The 17,841-nt window shown below is 47.1% G+C and overlaps 1 protein-coding gene across 2 annotated transcripts in view; it reads left to right on the top strand.

Moving 5' to 3' along the window:
• The window catches only part of slc39a10 (solute carrier family 39 member 10), a gene marked incomplete at its 3' end in the record, with an annotated part of 23,244 nt that extends 5,712 nt beyond the window's left edge, over nt 1-17,532 (top strand). Inside the window, exons 1-10 of one of the 2 annotated variants that reach the window (XM_079169988.1) lie at nt 2,005-2,063; nt 4,343-5,656; nt 5,938-6,115; nt 13,046-13,221; nt 13,868-14,032; nt 14,141-14,249; nt 14,345-14,665; nt 14,856-14,936; nt 17,057-17,247; nt 17,380-17,532. In XM_079169988.1, the coding sequence (XP_079026114.1) occupies nt 4,364-5,656; nt 5,938-6,115; nt 13,046-13,221; nt 13,868-14,032; nt 14,141-14,249; nt 14,345-14,665; nt 14,856-14,936; nt 17,057-17,247; nt 17,380-17,532 (2,667 nt within the window). In that variant the 5' untranslated portion in view covers nt 2,005-2,063; nt 4,343-4,363. Of the gene's footprint in view, nt 1-2,004; nt 2,064-4,342; nt 5,657-5,937; nt 6,116-13,045; nt 13,222-13,867; nt 14,033-14,140; nt 14,250-14,344; nt 14,666-14,855; nt 14,937-17,056; nt 17,248-17,379 lie in introns of those variants that run through there. The other variant, XM_079169989.1, reaches the window with a different exon arrangement.
• Between the last annotated feature and the right edge of the window lie 309 nt (nt 17,533-17,841).

The following is a 17,841-nucleotide window of genomic DNA, read 5'->3' as shown; positions in this document are numbered from 1 at the left end:
GAAGGGAAGGATGTGTATGGTCGCGAGTGAATCATATGAAACAGCTTAGGGGCCAAAGCCGGGTTTTTTTCCTGGGAGAAAAACAGGGCTCCTGTCGTTTTCAAGAACCTGGAGAAGACATGGGGAATTACTTTTGCGGCACGAAACTACATAAATAATTTTTATACGTTTTATGCAGTCGGGTTTTTGCAGCTGTTCAGCTTCCTTATTTGGCATATTGTTTTGCCGCAACACGTTCATGCCTGTGGTTGTTGGAGCCTGCAAAATTGAACGGCAGACATTCAGATCAGAGAATAGTATTTTTGTTCAAGATGATTTCTTATTAAAAAAGTATACACTGCTTTATGTATCATTCATAGAAGTCATTAGTTACATTAATTGGATATTGACAGCACCTGTTCGCCCACATACTAACAGGTTTTTTTTACTCCTCCCCGTCCTGTAATTCCCAGTGTGCCGACCTCACAAGTCTCCCTGACATAGTTGAGTAAGTTTTAAAACTTTGTAGTCTCTAATGGGCCTTTCTTAGCAGCAGACATGTTGACTTGTCATAGTGGGAAAAGCACAGGTGTTAACGTTAGCGAGGCGTCTGTTCTTCTGTGAGCCAGCATGTGCGATACCAGGAACCTGAAACTGAAGCAGCTACATAGAGTTCAGCCGTTATCAACTTTCTGCTGTATCTTTTTCTACTGTGACATACGTCAAAATGTGTCTGATGAAAAATGTCTACTTTGGCTTCCCTGGTGGGGCTACCAGAGTTCCATTATACTGAGCCATACTGTTGCTCAAATCAACACAAAAATGACAATTGAACTATCTTGTGAACTTTCATGGCCATGATATTTGTATGTTTTTCTGTCAGTATCGCAGCTTTAGTGACTTTGTTATGGTGGGGCATCACCATAGACTGTAGATAAGATAAGATAATCCTTTATTAGTCCCGCAGTGGGGAAATTTACAGGACGTAGTCACCGTGACGTCACCCATTGTGGACTACAGTTTGAAGCCTCGAGTTTAGCATTCTGGTCGTCGCCATCTTGGTTTTTGGCTGTCGTCACTTTTTGTTGGAACCACCTAAAGAAAACGCACTTTTAAAGTTATAAGACGAAAACAATGACAACTCTCAGACCGAACGCTGTAGTAGCAACCCGTCAATCTATGGTCTATTTGACTCTAAATGGACCATACTTTACTAAATGAACATCATGCTGTATTGAAGAAGACTTGAAACTAGCGATTGAGACCATAAACCCATGTTCACAATGTTAACTGAGGTAATAAAGCAAGTGAGACGCAGGGTCATTTTCTCATAGACTTCTATACAATCAGAAGAGACGCCCCCTGCAGGCCATTAGACAGAATGCAAGTGTGCGGCACTTCAGCATTGACTTACCTTTGCCACCCGGGCATAACGTAAGGGAGGTGTCATCACATAAACCGTGACTATGCATACCCTTTATATGGTGAACCCTCGGTGAGATCGTGCAGATGGATGGATAGGGTGCCGCAGGAAATGACTGAAACACTACAAAGGCAAACAATCTCAAAATGTCTGTAAACCTGCCTTTAATACAAGTGTTTTTCCTATAATGCTGCTAAACAAACCGCTGATAATCATTCTCAGTCCTGGTTGTGTTTCGCACGTCGAGTCTCTCTCTTTTAAACTGATTGTTCAGGAAAAGCCCTTGAAGGCACCTGAGGCTGGTCCCACAACTTTAAGTATCAAGCGTAGACACAGCGTAGAGGCTCTGATACATATAGAACAGTTGCCATGATTCCCCTGTGAGGAGAAATGTTACAAATGTCATCCGGTAAGAAAGGGGTCGTCACATTACTCGCCTCTTGTGGCACAATGAGCACTGCGTCAGATTACCTTTTGTCGTGTAAAAATTGCACTAACAATTGTGTCCGTGTGATTCCCAATTTTCACCTGTCTGTCCTCTTTGATGTTTTTCCAGAGTGCACGTTTTAAGACGAGTTGGAACCCCCCCCCCGCCCCCCACCCCCCCCTCATACAGTAGCGTCAGGACTGGGGGGGCCCAAGCAGGAGGAGACGTATTACGGTGAGTTACCGTGTTATCGCAGCGCAGTGATGGGATTATTTAGGTGTCTTGTTGTGCTGAAAGGAACGGTGATTACATCACCGACGGCTCAGCCAATCAGTTTCGGTCATATGCCGTTTCCTTAAGATCCCTTTAACAGAAACAAACAAGTAGTGCGTATTGTGGTGCTGCTCACTAGGTATATTTAGTCATTTATTAGAATAGAAAGTTGTAAATGTTTACAGTAAAGAAGGTGATTCAATATCAATTTAGAGGGGGGGGGGGGGGGGCAGTTTCCACTTTCACTGCAAAATAAATTAGTCACGCTTACTCAATAGCTTGTGGGTTGTGCAGCACACGACTGAACTCTCATACTAAATAGACATGATCTTGTTTCCTCCGAACAACAAGCACAACAAAGACTCCAATCAGGGAAACACAGCAGGCTCTGTTGCCTGCTTAAGAGGGTGTGCTCTTAGAAGTAGGTCCTGGTTTTGCCCCCCCCCTTCCTCCTCCTCCTCCATCGGCCGTAAGGTTCATAGGTCACTGCTGCCTCATGTTTATAAACACTGTCTTGTAGACAGCCGTGAAGTAGGCTCGTAGTCACACTTAGCTGTCTGCAGCCTTGAGTCAGAGCGGCATCATTCACTCCGTGGCTAAACTTTAATTTCACACATCAGCCCATTCGAGGGCACGCCGTGGTAAGTAGCCTCGCTTCCCGTTTCTGAACGTAACTTAGAAATTAGATTGGACCTTTTTTTTAGTAGCCGTGGCTTTTGAGATGTTTGATTCGTTCACGGCCTTTTGAATTTTTTTTTTTTTTTATCATGTAGTTTGTGCAGAAATGTCAGTGACGGCTATAATCAAACATTACAACAATAACAATAAAAAAAATACTACCCATAATATGACATTATATTAAGCACCTACACACTTTCAAAATGCTGGGAACAAAGACGGCTTTTACACATGTTCTTGATCTTGTTATATGGAGAGAAGGAAGTCCATAACAGGCTGATAAGACGTCGATGTCGTCTACACCTTGATCAAGGCTCTCCAGAATGAGCACGGGCTTTGTTTTAGCCGAGCGGAATCTTTTTGAATGGTATTCTCTGTAAATTACTTTAGTGGGATGAATACAAATGCTGTATTGTTGAGGATTCAAATGTCGGATTGTTACTTTTTTACCAAAAACAACAACAGCTGATTGTAAGTCTGTCACCAATGGGTTCGGTTTGTAAAGTGAAGTGCAATGTTTTTTAAGTCATCTGTATCCTCTTCTTAGTTTTTTTGTTTTGGAAGAAACTTGGCTCTTTTTGTTGTTGTTGTTGTTGTTGCCCACGGTGTGCAATCTGTCGTTGCCAGCCCTTGACAACTGTGCGGAGCATCTCTCATTTGTTTCTTAACATTTAGCCCAGTACATGTTGTTTGCACAACACACACACACAAGTCTATTCCCTCAAGACGTGCATGCAAATCCAGTGTGCACACATTGCTAACAAGCTGGCTGTCAAAGGACCTCTGTGTTTGTGTGTTTGTGTGTTGGTGTGTTTGTCTGGTCTCTGCTGTGCGCCATTTTACCATCTTGTCCGACAGTGTTCCTCGTCTGACCTCTTTGTGCTCCTCTTGCATCAACCACCCACGAGCTTCACCAGAGACCTTATGAGGATCAGTTGACTGGGATGATATTGCTGCCTCAGGCCTGTTTTAGAGTCGGGGGGCACGCTACGCTATTTGTTACACAATTCCTAGTAGACGGTCTGCTCCGGAAGGCTCCCTGATTCAGTAACTGGATCTCTTATATTTATGTGTGGTGAGCAGGCTTATTATCTTAAATCTTTTTCTGTGTGTAATTTATGATTCCACAGACCCTGGTGCGCTGCGCGAGGGAAGCTCTTCTGGGGCTTCTTTAGGGCCGATATTGATTCGATTTACTGGCGTCGTCATGATTATTCTGAACAAAAGACAAGTCCACATAAAGTCTTTCACCCATGATCATTTTACCCAAAGTTTACTTTGACTCATTTGAATAGTGAACATGTAAGAATATACTGTAACATTCAGCGAGGACGTGTGGAGCAAGATGCAGCTCAATACAACTCATATGCTAAAGAGCTATAAAAACGTTGTGATTTAATTTATGAAATAGTTTTGAAATTCTAATTTAGTGGAGCACTGGGCAGGAAACTCTCCACTAATACAATGAATGATGTTTACTTCATTTCTTAAGCTGTTTTTATGATTATTTTTAAAAGAATAGTGATCCAAATTCCGCTTCTGTTACTTTCCTGTTTTGGCAGGGGACCAGAAGTAAGGGGACCATGCGAGTCCACGTGCACACCAAGTTTTGTTTCCTGTGCGTGCTCGCCTTCCTCTTCCATCAGTGCAACCGCTGCCATGGGGACGGGCACAGCCACCAGCACGGCGGACATCCCCATGCCGACCACACCCACAGCGACCTGCAGATTTCCGAGGCCCCGTACGTGAGAGGAGCCACTTCGTCCCCTGACTCCAAAGGTCCTCAAGGGCAGACTCTAGAGGAGGAGCAGCACTTCTACATCCAGCAGCTGTTCAGGCGCTACGGCCAGAAAGACCGGCTGGATTTCCAGGAATTTCAGAGCATGCTGTTCAGCTTGGGTCTGGGTGAAGTGAAGGTGGTAGATGTGGATCACGAGGAGCTGGGCCACGACCACGTGGCTCACCTCGACCTGGTGGATATGCAGGAGGGGCTTCACTCGCACTCGTCCACCGATGAAGAGCACGGCCAGGGTCACGGGCACGGCCATCCGCACCACAAGCCCGGCTCCCACCATCCACACACAGAACAAGCTCCCACAAGCTGCTCCCAGCACACCACGGCTGCCAGTCCAGCTGCTGGCGCGCCGACGGGGCATGAGCATAAACATGACGCGGAACACAATCACGATCACGCCAAGGCAGAGGACGGTGACCATAAACATTCTGATGGACATGTGCAGGACACACGCGATCATGACCACGATCACGCACATGACAAAGAGCACAAACACGAGCAGGTACAGGTGACCTCCGACCAAAAGGACCTGGCTTCTCAACCTCGCAGCAACCACGACCACGGCGCTCACAACCACAGCAACCACGACCACAAGGAGCACGACCACGGCGCTCACAACCACAGCGCTCACGATCACAGTGCTCATGACCACAAGGACCATGACCACAGCGCTCACAACCACAGCAAACACGATCACAGCGGTCACGGTCACGGCCGTGGCCACGGTGGCCACGACCACAATCACGTCCCCGAAGTGCAGACAGTAACGGACGTTCCTCCCTCTCCCCAGTTGGAGCCGTCCCAAGTGCCACAGTCCTCTCCCGCCACCACAGAAAGTCGTCCCAAGAAGCCGAGAACGCCGGCCAGGGTCCGAGGACAGCGAGGGCGAAACAGAACCGCGTCTCCTCTCGCAGCACAGTCCGACGACCGCGACCGCCAGTCCGAACGCGGCCACGATCACGCTCACGGCCGTTCTCATAAAGATAAGAGAGAAGCACCGGGAGGGCCCGCCACCCCCCCCACTCTGCCAGTCCCCGTCTTGACTGGCCTCCTAGAAGGATTGTCTCATCAGCACGAGGAGGTAGGACTTGTTTGAGCCCACTGGCTTCGACCTGCGTTTCATTCATAGAAATGGCACAGTTATGTTAAGATATGTGTTGAATAGAAATCACAGAAACTTTTTCGCCTCAGTGTCCATAGTTCAGAATGTTCTAAACAGTCATTACGTCACGTTGCTTTTACAGCCACAGAGGTGAGTATTTGATATGCAAAGGATACATTTTGTGTGGAGGTTGTTGTCAATATTTCACTTGTTACATGGCCAGTGGTTTCTACTGTTAACGCTGTACCGTCTCCTTCCAGTGTTTGAACCTGACTCAGCTCCTCGCTTACTACGGCCTGAATCCCGACTCGCTCATCTCCCCCAGCCAGTTCACCTACCTGTGTCCCGCCCTGCTCTACCAGATAGATAGCCGTGTCTGCATCCGCCATTACCACCAGATGGATGTGCAGCAGGAAGCTTTGGAGCCCGTCAGTTCCGGTAAGAGCCAAGTTTCGTATCGATCCAGTCCACTTTGACTGAAAAGACTTCTAAGAGCCCCGTCTAAAGCACTTGAGACCTCACTCAGGGTTTTACTCCGACCCAAATAAGGCTCCGACCAGCAGACTGCACTCTTTCTCTGTCAGGTTGTTGTTGTTGTGGTGGATATTCTCATTCCTCTGTTTTACGGGCAAGACGTGTTTTTCAGTGAGAATGTGAAGGACAATGTGAAGGTTTTTACCTCATTATTCCTGTTGGGGTTTTGCGGTTGCAGCTCTTGACCTAACCGTTGTTCTGCATATAATAAATCGCACGCCAGCCTCAGTCCACTCTTCTTCAGCAAAACATTTTTCCTGTCATGTTTGTGCCCAGTTTTTTTTTCACACTCTTTTGACTGTAGTAAAAATTTAAAAAAATCTGGGCTGCCATAAGTTGGAAAAGCACTGCTGAACATCCTTTCAGCTTTTTTGTACACTTCACGTGGCTTTTAAAGATCAATAGCTCTCCACAGAGCAAAGCAACACAAAGCTAGTGATTAGATATCGCCAGTGTCCAGCCTTGGATAATGGTGTGATCTCCTCACCGATATTGTGGCCAAACAGAGTCACAATGAACTGTGTTTGCACAATGGATCAAGTAACGGTTCCTTTAAACCCATCAGTACGTAATCACATTTGGAACACAATCCACCCGGCATGTTTGTTTACTGCAGAGCATTGTTCCATTGTCAGAAGCCAATAACACAGTGATGTCATCATGACTGAGTACCTCAGACAGTGACTTTACCTAAACAAAAAAAAAAGCAGGAAGAATGAAATGGAACCCTGAGAAGGTGAGATATCATTGAAACACTGAACAGAATTATATTCTATTAAAGTAAGGGTTTTGTATCATTATACAGGGGTTGCGATACGATATATTGCGATTATTTTTAATATAGCTTTAAGAAAACTCATATATATATATATATATATACATATATGGCTTTTGTTTTGCAATCTGAAGCATCTTTGTCTTTGCATGTAAGCGATTTCATTCAAAGTCGATCCACAGTGTCACTAAACCTTTCATCACATTACTCACGCGTATCAATATTTCCTCTCATCCCTATAGAGTAACTTGTATAGCGGCAAGAATTTGGTCTATGGAAGCGATAAAAATGTCAACTGTAAGTTTTCTGTCTTATCTGTTGCCATCGGCCAGATCTTCATGAGCAGGAAACCACAGGACAGACGACACTATAAATCACTGGCTTTATAATGGGATGCTATCAGCATCTATAACCTGGAACTACTCTCCTGGGGAGGAGTGGCAGACCTGCATAATAGAGCGTTTATTGAAATAATCAAGCCGTATTTTATAGTGATAATAACTGAAGTGTACTGGGTATTGTAACCCTAATCCCACGAGTATCCCCGCTCTTTTTCTTCTTCTTCTTCTCATTTTCAGTAGCACGTCTCTCAATTTTCTGCCGTCCAGAGCAGCAGTGAACACTCACCAGAGCGTACCATGCACACAGATATTAGTTTAAAGTACAAACAGACAGTATATTGAAAGTCAGGGCGAGCTTATTTAAGTCATTTGAGTCCGCTGCTAATCTCAAACTTCTTGTAGTTCTGCAACACCGACGCTTATTTGGCTTTTACTTACAGATGAAGACAGCTCGCTGTCGGATCAGCTCTCGAGCTGTACAGTCACACACTCATAATAAAAGAGGTTGTTTTCTTTTTTCTTTCTTTGTTGTTAACCCGCGCTCTTTGACCTCAATAAGAGTATGAAACCACACACTACCACGGACTTATCTCAGTACTTGTTTGTTTATACTATTTTTCTCTATAGCGAAACGGCTAAATGTAGCCACTCTACAGGAGCAGTCTGTGACTAAATGATTCACTCATGGGCACGTTCATAGATGCAGAGGGAGAACTCACCCACTCAGCTCTTTGGCTGGCACTCAAGCTGGTACCCGGTGTGTGGAACAGCCACATTTCTATGTTGTCCAGATGAAAATGTGAATGGCGGGCGGGGGGGGGGGGACAGCCAGCACCGTGATGTAGCGATTGTTACTCTATCAACCATATAACGAGTGGAGAAAAGGTATATTTAGATGTGATTGCGGAGGCAGGAAGTATTTAGCATAATTATGAATTGATTGATTCTTTCGGTCAATCACGAGTCCCAGTGAGCATAACGCACAGCTAATGGCCCTCAGCGGGAGTCTGTAGGCAGTGAGCGTATTTCCAAAGCTGTGGAAAGGTCTGCGAGGCATGTCACCGTGTGTTTTTGGGCCATATTCACTGGGAGGAAGTTAATGTTCGAATGAATAGGCGGCCAATTTGCCATAACCTCAGGCTCTTAATAGAGCAGCCCACATTATGGGATCGACACTCTCAATCAGGAGCATTGACTCACCTAACTGCTGCACTTAACTCTGACAACGTGCGGCCTTTCTTATTGGATAAATGCAGCGAACGAGTGGCCCCGTCATGTGTATGAAACTACAAAAGGGACTTTTTCTTTTCTTTCTCACTTCTGTTGAAAAAGGGGACATCTTTGTCGCAGCGATCTTTCCTTTCGGTTTGTGTTCCAAATCCCTGAATTAATGATGTTTAAAACAGAAACCTCGGAACGAGACGGAGAGACCAGCTATAAAGAATGAAGGTCAGCGTAAGAAACCTGCTCCGGGACCTCGCAGTGTTTGGCAGTTTATGAGAATGTAAAATATAAAATCGCAGTGTTTTTTAAAGTTAATGAGTTACAGGTTGTGAAATAAAGGTCATAGAGCCATAAAAGCGGGCTGTAAATCAAACCAGGGCCACACAAAAAACAACAGGAAAAGGCCGCTTTTTCTTACCGCACGTCCGGCGTGTAAATCTCTAGGAGAAGATCACATGTGGCACATAAGATATTCTGCATCTGATTTATTTTTAATTAGAGGTAGAAAGGGACAGTTTTATGACCAGGAAAGAAAAATATACATAAGTGTGTGTGTGTGTGTGTGTGTGTGTGTGTGTGTGTGTGTGTGTGTGTGTGTGTGTGTGTGTGTGTGTGTGTGTGTGTGTGTGTGTGTGTAACAGCTTTTGTGAACACTTTAGGACAGAATTAAACTGTCAAAGCAGCAGGTACTGAAGTTCAACCGTGAGATTGGAGGAAATCCCAAACCGTCCGCCCTCTTAAATCTTTAATTATTAAACACACACGCCCCTCCGGACACACCTGTATCACATGGGCCTCAGTCAGCAGTGTGTCGCCACTGAAAACGGTCGTAAAAATATTAATGACGACGAGCAGCGCAGCACGAGCGAGTCAAAGGGGCAGGAACGGCTCCTCATTAGCGGGAAAACTAGAGCCGCTAGATTGTCAGCGATTGTGCACCATGAGTCAACCGTAGGCATCGCCACACGCCGCGAAGCTACCTCTCGTTTACCTCCCGCCGACATCCACGGGGGACCTCTGGAAAATTTGCAGCCGGGTTTCTCTCCGGTCCCCACGCCCCTCTCTCTCTTCTTTTTTGTTTTTCTTGTGCTGTGCCAATTAGGAGTGCCTTAGCGACACCCTGGGCCATTTGTCTGAGCCACGGCTCACAGGAGATGCGTAATTGGAGAGAAGACACAGACCAGTGGGTCTTCTTCTCCTCTCTTCGATTCCCTCATCACGGCGTCCGTCGCCCCTCCGCAACCCCACTCGCTTACCTCCACACGCCAAACCAGGACTGCGTGAGGGTTAATGAGAGAGAGAAGTAGATGAGCTGAGCGTGAAGGACCTGCGGGGGTCCGGCTGATGTACAGTTGCCTCTCAGGGTCCCGCGTCGTTCCGCTCGATTCGACAAATAAGAAAGCGGTCAACCCGCAGCGCCTTTTACTTTTGTAAAGCACATTGAAAACGGCGGCGACAAAAGAACGAGAAAGTGAGGGTCATTAAAGACGTTCTCATCTGTGATGAGGAAATGGATTCAGCCTGTCCCAGGTCGTCCTTCCTAATGTACCGCGGATAAACTGGTGCTTCATGCTGCAGCTGCAGCAGATGGCACATTATTGATATCAATATGTGGTCTGAAATATGTAACCGTTACATTAACTGTCTCTCTGACTAGAGAGACTTTTAACACGGGGACACAGATTCTGGATCCACATTTGACTCAGTAATGCCCGTCAGAGGGTTGTCTTTATTAGATGTAAATAACGCAACAGAGAAAACAGAAAACATCCTGAATGCAAAACAGTAATATAGCAGTAGTGCCCAAAATAAATGCTCAAAACAGCATGTATTTGAAAAGGAGAAAGTAAAGACCACAAATGCTATTTAAAAATACAAAGAAATATCACCCAACTTAGATAAATGTCAGACAACACTGCAAATATAATATACAAACATACAAACCTAGCATTGATATCTATTTTCTTGATATTTTCTCTGTATTCTAAGTTCTTGTTTGTGCCAACAACACTGCGTTACATGTACATGCTGGTGCAGAGGTCCTCACTGGTTCCTCCCAGGCAGCAACCTGCGGGTCTAAAAAGTGAAGCCGATGCGAAAGTGACTTAAACTTGCATTCTTTCTAATGGCCAGCAGGGGGCGACTCCTTATGGTCTCAATCTCTAGTTTCAAGTCTTCTTCAATACAGAATGATGTTTATTTAGCTAATTATGGTCCATTTAGAGTAACATGGACCATAAAGCAGGGTATGCTTTAGGGCGGGGCTACCGTGTGATTGACAGGTCGCTGACAGAGCGGCGGCTCCTGAAGACGTTGGCGTGGATGCTGCAATAGCATCAGTTATATGAGAACTGGAGAGTATTTCTTTATTGGAAGAAGACCAAACAACACTGAAGCTGTTTTTCCAATGGAAAAGATGTTTTCGCTCCTCACCCAACTGGCTTTGGCAAGAGTTTGATTGACAGATTGTTCATACATTTATTTTAAGTGCCTGCCCTTTTCCAAACAGTTTCTAATAACGGCTTCTCCGATGGTTCTGTGTAGCAAACCATCTGGCGAGTCAGGTTAATGAGTCCCTGTTCCCCGAGTACAAAAATAAAGAGAGTTTCAGAAAGCTGTTGGTAATATAACAAATTTAAAATATACCTTATGGTTAAATTAAAAGAGCTCAACGAGTCCTGAATGAGTATGGTGCTCTGCTGCATAGTCAAGGGGTCTGTATTGGCCCTTAAAGGGACAGTATCCCTCCAAAATCCAATAATAGCGATGAACTCCATCATCAAGACACCAAATGCCACCAGTTTGTTCAGTCATGGCTTCAGAGGACACGTGTAAACCTGCGATGACGGTCAGGGTTTGAGCAGCAAGCTTCCCAAAAGCTAATGACAAAGTGGCTGCAATCAGCACTTCAGCATCGGGGCCTTCCTCTTCAGTTAAAACATTTCCCCTGGAGGAACTCCGGCCCCCTGTTTGGAGTGAGGAGACGGCTGCAATGTTTTTTAATCCTACAGCTGGGTAATGGGACAGTAACAGCTTGATTCAGTCTCTCTAAAGAGCACTCTGTCAGGCGTAAGACATGTTTCAGATCATCTCTTCACAAGCGACACCACCTGGGGCCGATTTAGATGAGGAGAGGAAGTGTGTCTGCCAGTGTGGTTCTGCTGTTATGAGTCATTTTCCCCCTCTGGCTAGATGGCAGCTTTGGTTCTTTTTGTTTAGAGGAATATCAGGGCTAAATAGTTTAAAGGGGGGGCTCTGAATAGTCAACTATTCGACCAGGAGCCTGATTCGCCAGCAAATATTACAGTCGAATCGTCGCCGTGATGGGAAAATGTGGTTATAAAACAAGGGATCATTCATCGTATATAAATAACAGCAACATAAGGCTGCTGTTTAAAAATGAAAGAATAAACATATTGATCAGAGCACTCGTGCTAGTTATTTTTTTTATTTATGAACTTGTCTCTAAAATCAGTAGGGGAGGCACGTTTCCCTTCACTTCCTGACCTTTGACCTGCGATGATACAATGAGGGGCCAACGCAATTCGAACCAAAAATTCTACCATTTCAATTCAACCACGTAAAGCAAGCAGGCCCACTCTGAGTCAGTAGGCCTACTGCTGACCGCACCACACACACACACACACACACACCTCTACACGCAACAAACAGGCTGTCCTTTATTCTGTAACAACAGCAGAATGATGGTAACAAGTATATCTGCCAAAAATGTTGTCTTTCTATAGATTCATCGATCAGTTGACACAAGACTTGACCAATCACAGTCCACTATGTAAATTCTCAGTCAGGGACGCCCCGAGCGTAATATGTTGACAAAATGTATTGGGACATAATTAATGGTCAAACCCCTTTGATCTTGACAAACCCAGCGATTTAAGTTTTAATCATTAATAAACCAGCTAAATCTGTGAGGATCATATGTTTGCGTTACCTTTTCACTTCTAAATGTACACTTTGTTGTGACTTTCCCCTGAAACGCCTCACAGAAGTCAATTGTCTGTAAGATGTGCATTACACGCACACTGCGCTCCTATAAATGAACGTCAGCCGTGAGGGGGCCGCTTTAGCAAACACGCCGCCCGCTTTGACGTGACATTGAATTTCATACGACATTAAACATTCCGTCCTCTGTGACGAAAGAATTGCGAAGTTTTGCATCACTCCCGTCTCTGGCGCGCTGTTTTGACACGTGTCCTCGGCTGACAGTTTTAAATGATAGTGTACCTTTTCTGACTTATTCCTCCTCGGCTTCACGTCTGCGGCCTCGAATGAAAAATGAGGCGAGCCGAGCTCTGCCCAATTTCCTTGCTTTAGGTATCGTGTGTCATCACAAGGACGCTCGGGTCGGAAGGACCTCTGAAGGATCGCTTCCTTCACATGTGAAACGGATGGGAAACCACACCGTCAGCGAGCAGGTGGAGCCGTGGCTGTTCCATGGAGAGTGACTTGTCTTTTGTCCGTCCCCTTGTCCAGGGTGGGTGTGGCTGTGGGGGTTTGTGTCCATCACCATCATCAGCCTGCTGTCTCTGCTGGGCGTGGTGCTCGTGCCCATCCTCAAACAGTCCTGCTTCAAGTTCCTGCTCACCTTCCTGGTGGCGCTGGCCGTGGGCACGCTCAGCGGCGACGCCCTCCTTCATCTGCTGCCCCACGTGAGTACTTTTACAGGAGGCTGCTCTGGTCACACGCACAGAGATGGACGACATCAATCATTTTGTGTGTATGCATGTCAAAAATCAGGGTTGGTCTTTATAAAACTCCAGAGAAATTGTCGGTAAAGTCGGTTTTGTATAAAAAAGATTCTTCTTTGCCGACTTCTGTTGAAACACAGACTATATTCATCAACCCAAGCACTATATCAGCCAATAGCGGGCCAGCAGAGGTGACGTGTCAGGGCTGCCTCACATCACTCGTCACAGCTTCATGCACCACCATGTCATGAATAGCTGACTTGCTGTTTGGTGTATTATTCACACAAATCAAATGAGTTTAAGACGGTTCTGGCCACCATGTAAAGTGATTCAACTGCAGAGGCCATATAAAGGGATTGTATGAAAATCAAACGGGTCAAAAGTCCAACGGCAGGTTTATAAATTCAGTTATGTTTCTGTTTCATTGTCTTCAAACTCACCGGAGTTCATTTCATTTCATCTTGTGTTGTATTTTAAAAAAAACATTTAATTGACTTCCTGATGAACCCATCATGTCATGAACTTTTTTTATGTACGGTTAGTGTGGGACAGACTTTATTAACCCCCCCCCCCCCATATCCCTCTCCGTTCCTCTCCTCGTCTACAGTCTCTGGAGCCGCACGACCACAGCGAGCCGGGGACGGATAAAGAGATTGATCTAATAGCGGACTTTGACGGAGTGTGGAAGGGCCTAACGGCGCTGGCCGGCATCTACCTCCTCTTCATCATCGAACACTGCATCGGCATGTTTAAGCACTACAAAGACCACAGGGTAAGACGACGGACCTGAGCCGTGCTGTTTTCAAACACTTAATGTATGACATGCATTACATTTCCGTGGACAGAGCATATAGAATTGTGTCTCTCATGCTGCTCACAGGACATGAAGAAGGCGAGCGAGGAGGGCAAGATCGGCCGGAAGTTGTCCGATCACAAATTAAATCGGCGCTCGGATGCGGAGTGGCTGCACCTGAAGCCACTCAACGAAGGTAAGAAGCCTTCACGGCAGCTCACAGCCTCCGCCAGCGCATTATTAATTTATTTTTTTCGCCGTAAACGTCTCCCTCCCCCCCGTCTCCTCCAGACCCCGACAACACCGCCGTCTCCTGCGACAACGGCCACAACGACACGCAGATCTCTGAGCTGCGGACGCCCGACTCCCCCACCAACAAGACGCCGCTGGCGCCGGAGAACGCCCGACAAGACCACCAGTCGCCCACCAAGGAGAACGGGGGCAAGGCCAAGCACCACGGGCACTCGCACGGCCACGGTCACTCCCACGGTCACTCCCACGGCGGGAACTGCCACTCCGACCAGGAGATGAAGGATGCCGGCATAGCCAGTATCGCCTGGATGGTCATCATGGGCGATGGCATGCATAACTTCAGTGACGGCCTGGCTATAGGTAAGAGGTTCTGGTTGGTTATTCTATAAATGAGTAAGTGAGGAATCCCCGTTACTCCGCTAACAGATGTCACTTACTGGAATTCTTCAATCAGCTTTCAGCCTCATTCAGTGGCCTTCCATAACTGCCGTGTTTGAGTTTACGTGTTAACCTTAAAGTAATGTTTTTGTTCCCCAACATTTCTCTACAGGCGCAGCATTCAGCGCAAACCTGACGGGAGGCATCAGCACATCAGTGGCTGTTTTCTGCCACGAATTACCTCACGAACTTGGTAAGTGGAGTGCGACAAAAGAAAAGTGTCAAACAAAACAAGTCTTTTTTTTTCTCGTTTTACACCAGGCGCACCTCATTTATCCAACACGTAGAACAAAGGCGCTTTGTGGAGGCGTCGCAAGTTCGCTCGCGTAATGATAAGTTTCTAAATCGCTGCCAAAACGGCTCGTTTTTTTTTTCTGACTGGAGCTGTGATCCCAGGCTGTCTCACGCCCTCTCCGGTCCCTCGGAACTTGTTAAGAAACCCGGCGGTGTCAATAACCATCACTCTTCTCCTCACTCCAGAAAAATGTCCTTCTTTCCCGCCTGATTAATGGCTTTTTTTTTCTCTGACAGCAGCAAAATGGCCTGTCAACATGTCTGTCAGGGAGGATGATGTACCGCGCCTGGCGCGCGTTGTTCAATACAGTCGGCCTCAAAAGGCGCTCCAGCTGCCGGTGCGTTCATGCTGCATTGGAATCCGTTCCCTCCGAGGACCCATTTGATTCAGTTTGCCTCGGCGGCGGTGAACATTGTAGTTTCTCCTCCGCCTGTTTGTTTATAGCGAGAGAGCGGGGGTGAAGAAGACAGACAATGGGGCCCACGCGCAGCACAGCAGCGCTCATGATGTGTCTGGTCCTGGTGCGGCCTCGTTTGTGCGCTTGATGGACGGTTAAAAGCCTGAACGTTATGTCTGCCTGCTCCCCCTCGTGTTGACCAGCAGCTTCCTCTCTTGTTGTCTCCGTGTTCACGTCTGCCGCGGTTAAAAGCATCTACGTAAGGAAAAGGGATGAAACGCATTTAGGTTCAACTAACGCTGCAAACCGCCTGCTTTTAAAAGTCTGTGATGTTTCGCGTTTTTGCTGCTTTAACGGCCAAAAAGAAAATCTGCAGTCACTGGCGAGGCTTCGGAGCTTTGATTCTGGTCCAACAAGCTTATTTATTTATTTATTTATTTGTCTCCGTTTGGACTCAGTCGCACTCGAGTTTTCCAGATGGTTGACTGCGCCCGTCTCAAGCGGCACGTGAAGATATGCGAGATCAGTCTCTCTCTCTCGCCCCCGTGTTCTTTTTTTCACATTTCATGTTGATTCGGCAAACCCGCTCTTCACCCCCGTAGGGCCGGCTCGTCAGACAAACCCAGCAGTTTGACAAGTGCACCTCTCAGCTCCTCCTCAACACAAAAGCCGCCGCCGCCGCCGCCGCCCCCCCTCCCGCCAGGCAGCTGGATGGCAAAGATGATGATTATGAGGGTTCTTTAACCACCCAGAGTGAAGCTAATTGGCAGTGATGGGTGTGTTAATTGCGGTAGATGAGGCGGCGGCAGGCGTGTCTGACTGTCGGACGGTTTGGAACCAGGGAGGCAGGAAACGTAAAAGAAGAAAAAAAAAAAAAAGAAGTCCATTGAAGTTAGGCGTGTCTCTCTTTAATTTCTCCCCTCCACCTCCACCCTTTTTCTCTGGGTTTGATTGATGGATGAGAGCAGAGTGGTAATATATTCATTGAGGTAATTAGCCAGGAAAAGAGGCCGCTTGTTACACAGTGCAGGAAATGTAGGCCACCCCCTTCTCAGTATTCATCTCTCTCTCTCCAAATCCAGGGCGTTTCCGCTGAGACTTGGGCCTCTTCCCGCATTTGGCCCCGGCAATGATTGAAGAGGGTAGAGAGGCTACGGCATGCATGTGTAATCAGAAGCGCATCAGAAAGGAGTTAAGGACATATTTCTTAGAGAGAGAGAGCGGCTCCTGGTCTGTTTTCCCACCTGCTTGAAGACAGATAGCGGAGGCGGATGCGTGGAGAGAGTTCGCTTCGAACGCGCTCACCTCGTCACCGAAAGGCGGCAGCAGCAGAATAGACCGGGGGAAAAAAACACAGCCTGACGAGCGCCAAGCTCTCCACAGAGGGGCTCTGTGCGCCTGCAAAGTGCAGCGTCACTTTGTGAAGCGTAAACAGGAATCGGACACACGGCTGTCACCTTTCTGTTGCTTTTAACCTTTCATAAACAACCTGTGTAACGAACAGAATCACTCAAGAAACAGAGGCCGGGTCCCCGAGTGTCAGGATAAGAGACGGGTGCATGGGAGTTGCTTTAATGGTGTTTAAATGACTGTGTGTGTCTGTGTGTCTCCTGGCTGACAGGTGACTTTGCAGTGCTGCTGAAAGCCGGGATGTCAGTAAAGCAGGCCATCTTCTACAATCTGCTGTCCGCCCTCATGGCCTACGTGGGCATGGTGATTGGCACCGCCGTGGGCCAGTACACACACAACGTCACCAGCTGGATCTTCGCCATCACGGCCGGCATGTTCCTTTACGTGGCTCTGGTGGATATGGTGAGTTTGCCCCCCCCCCGCCCCTCACCCCAACATCCGCTTACCTTCCACTGCCTCCTCTACTGATCTGCAATGCTAATTCCAGGAAGTCGGTGTCTCTGATCCTAACTGGTCACTTTGTCTCTTTCACAGCTGCCAGAGATGCTTCACGGGGACAGCGAGGACCACAAGCGCTGCCAGCTGGGACACTTTGTCCTGCAGAACCTGGGCCTGCTCACCGGGTTCGGCATCATGCTGCTCATCGCCATCTTCGAGGACCGCATCGTTTTCAATTTTGGCTTTTAGTCGAGGAGATCGGGGGGGGGGGGGAGGGGGTGTGGTGTATCAATATTGGTCCTCCTTGGCCTTAAACATGCTTCGTTCGCAACACAAGCGGCCCGGTCTTGCATGCGGTGTGGGTCTCGTTCATGGCCAGTGCCTCCATTCCAAAAACATGCAGCGGTACGCTTATGCATATCTCATGACTCTGCCAGTGATGTTTACACTCTGCCCCTCCATTACCTCTCCTCCGTCAACTCCGATTCTGGGGAAAGGAGAGCGAGGCCGCACACGAAAAACCAGAGAACGCCTCCTCTGCTGCGAACCGCTCTAGGC

The sequence above is a fragment of the Pholis gunnellus genome (genome assembly GCF_910591455.1).
Source record: "Pholis gunnellus genome assembly, chromosome: 12".
NCBI lineage: Eukaryota > Metazoa > Chordata > Actinopteri > Perciformes > Pholidae > Pholis > Pholis gunnellus.
This window is presented reverse-complemented; position numbering and strand designations above follow the sequence as displayed.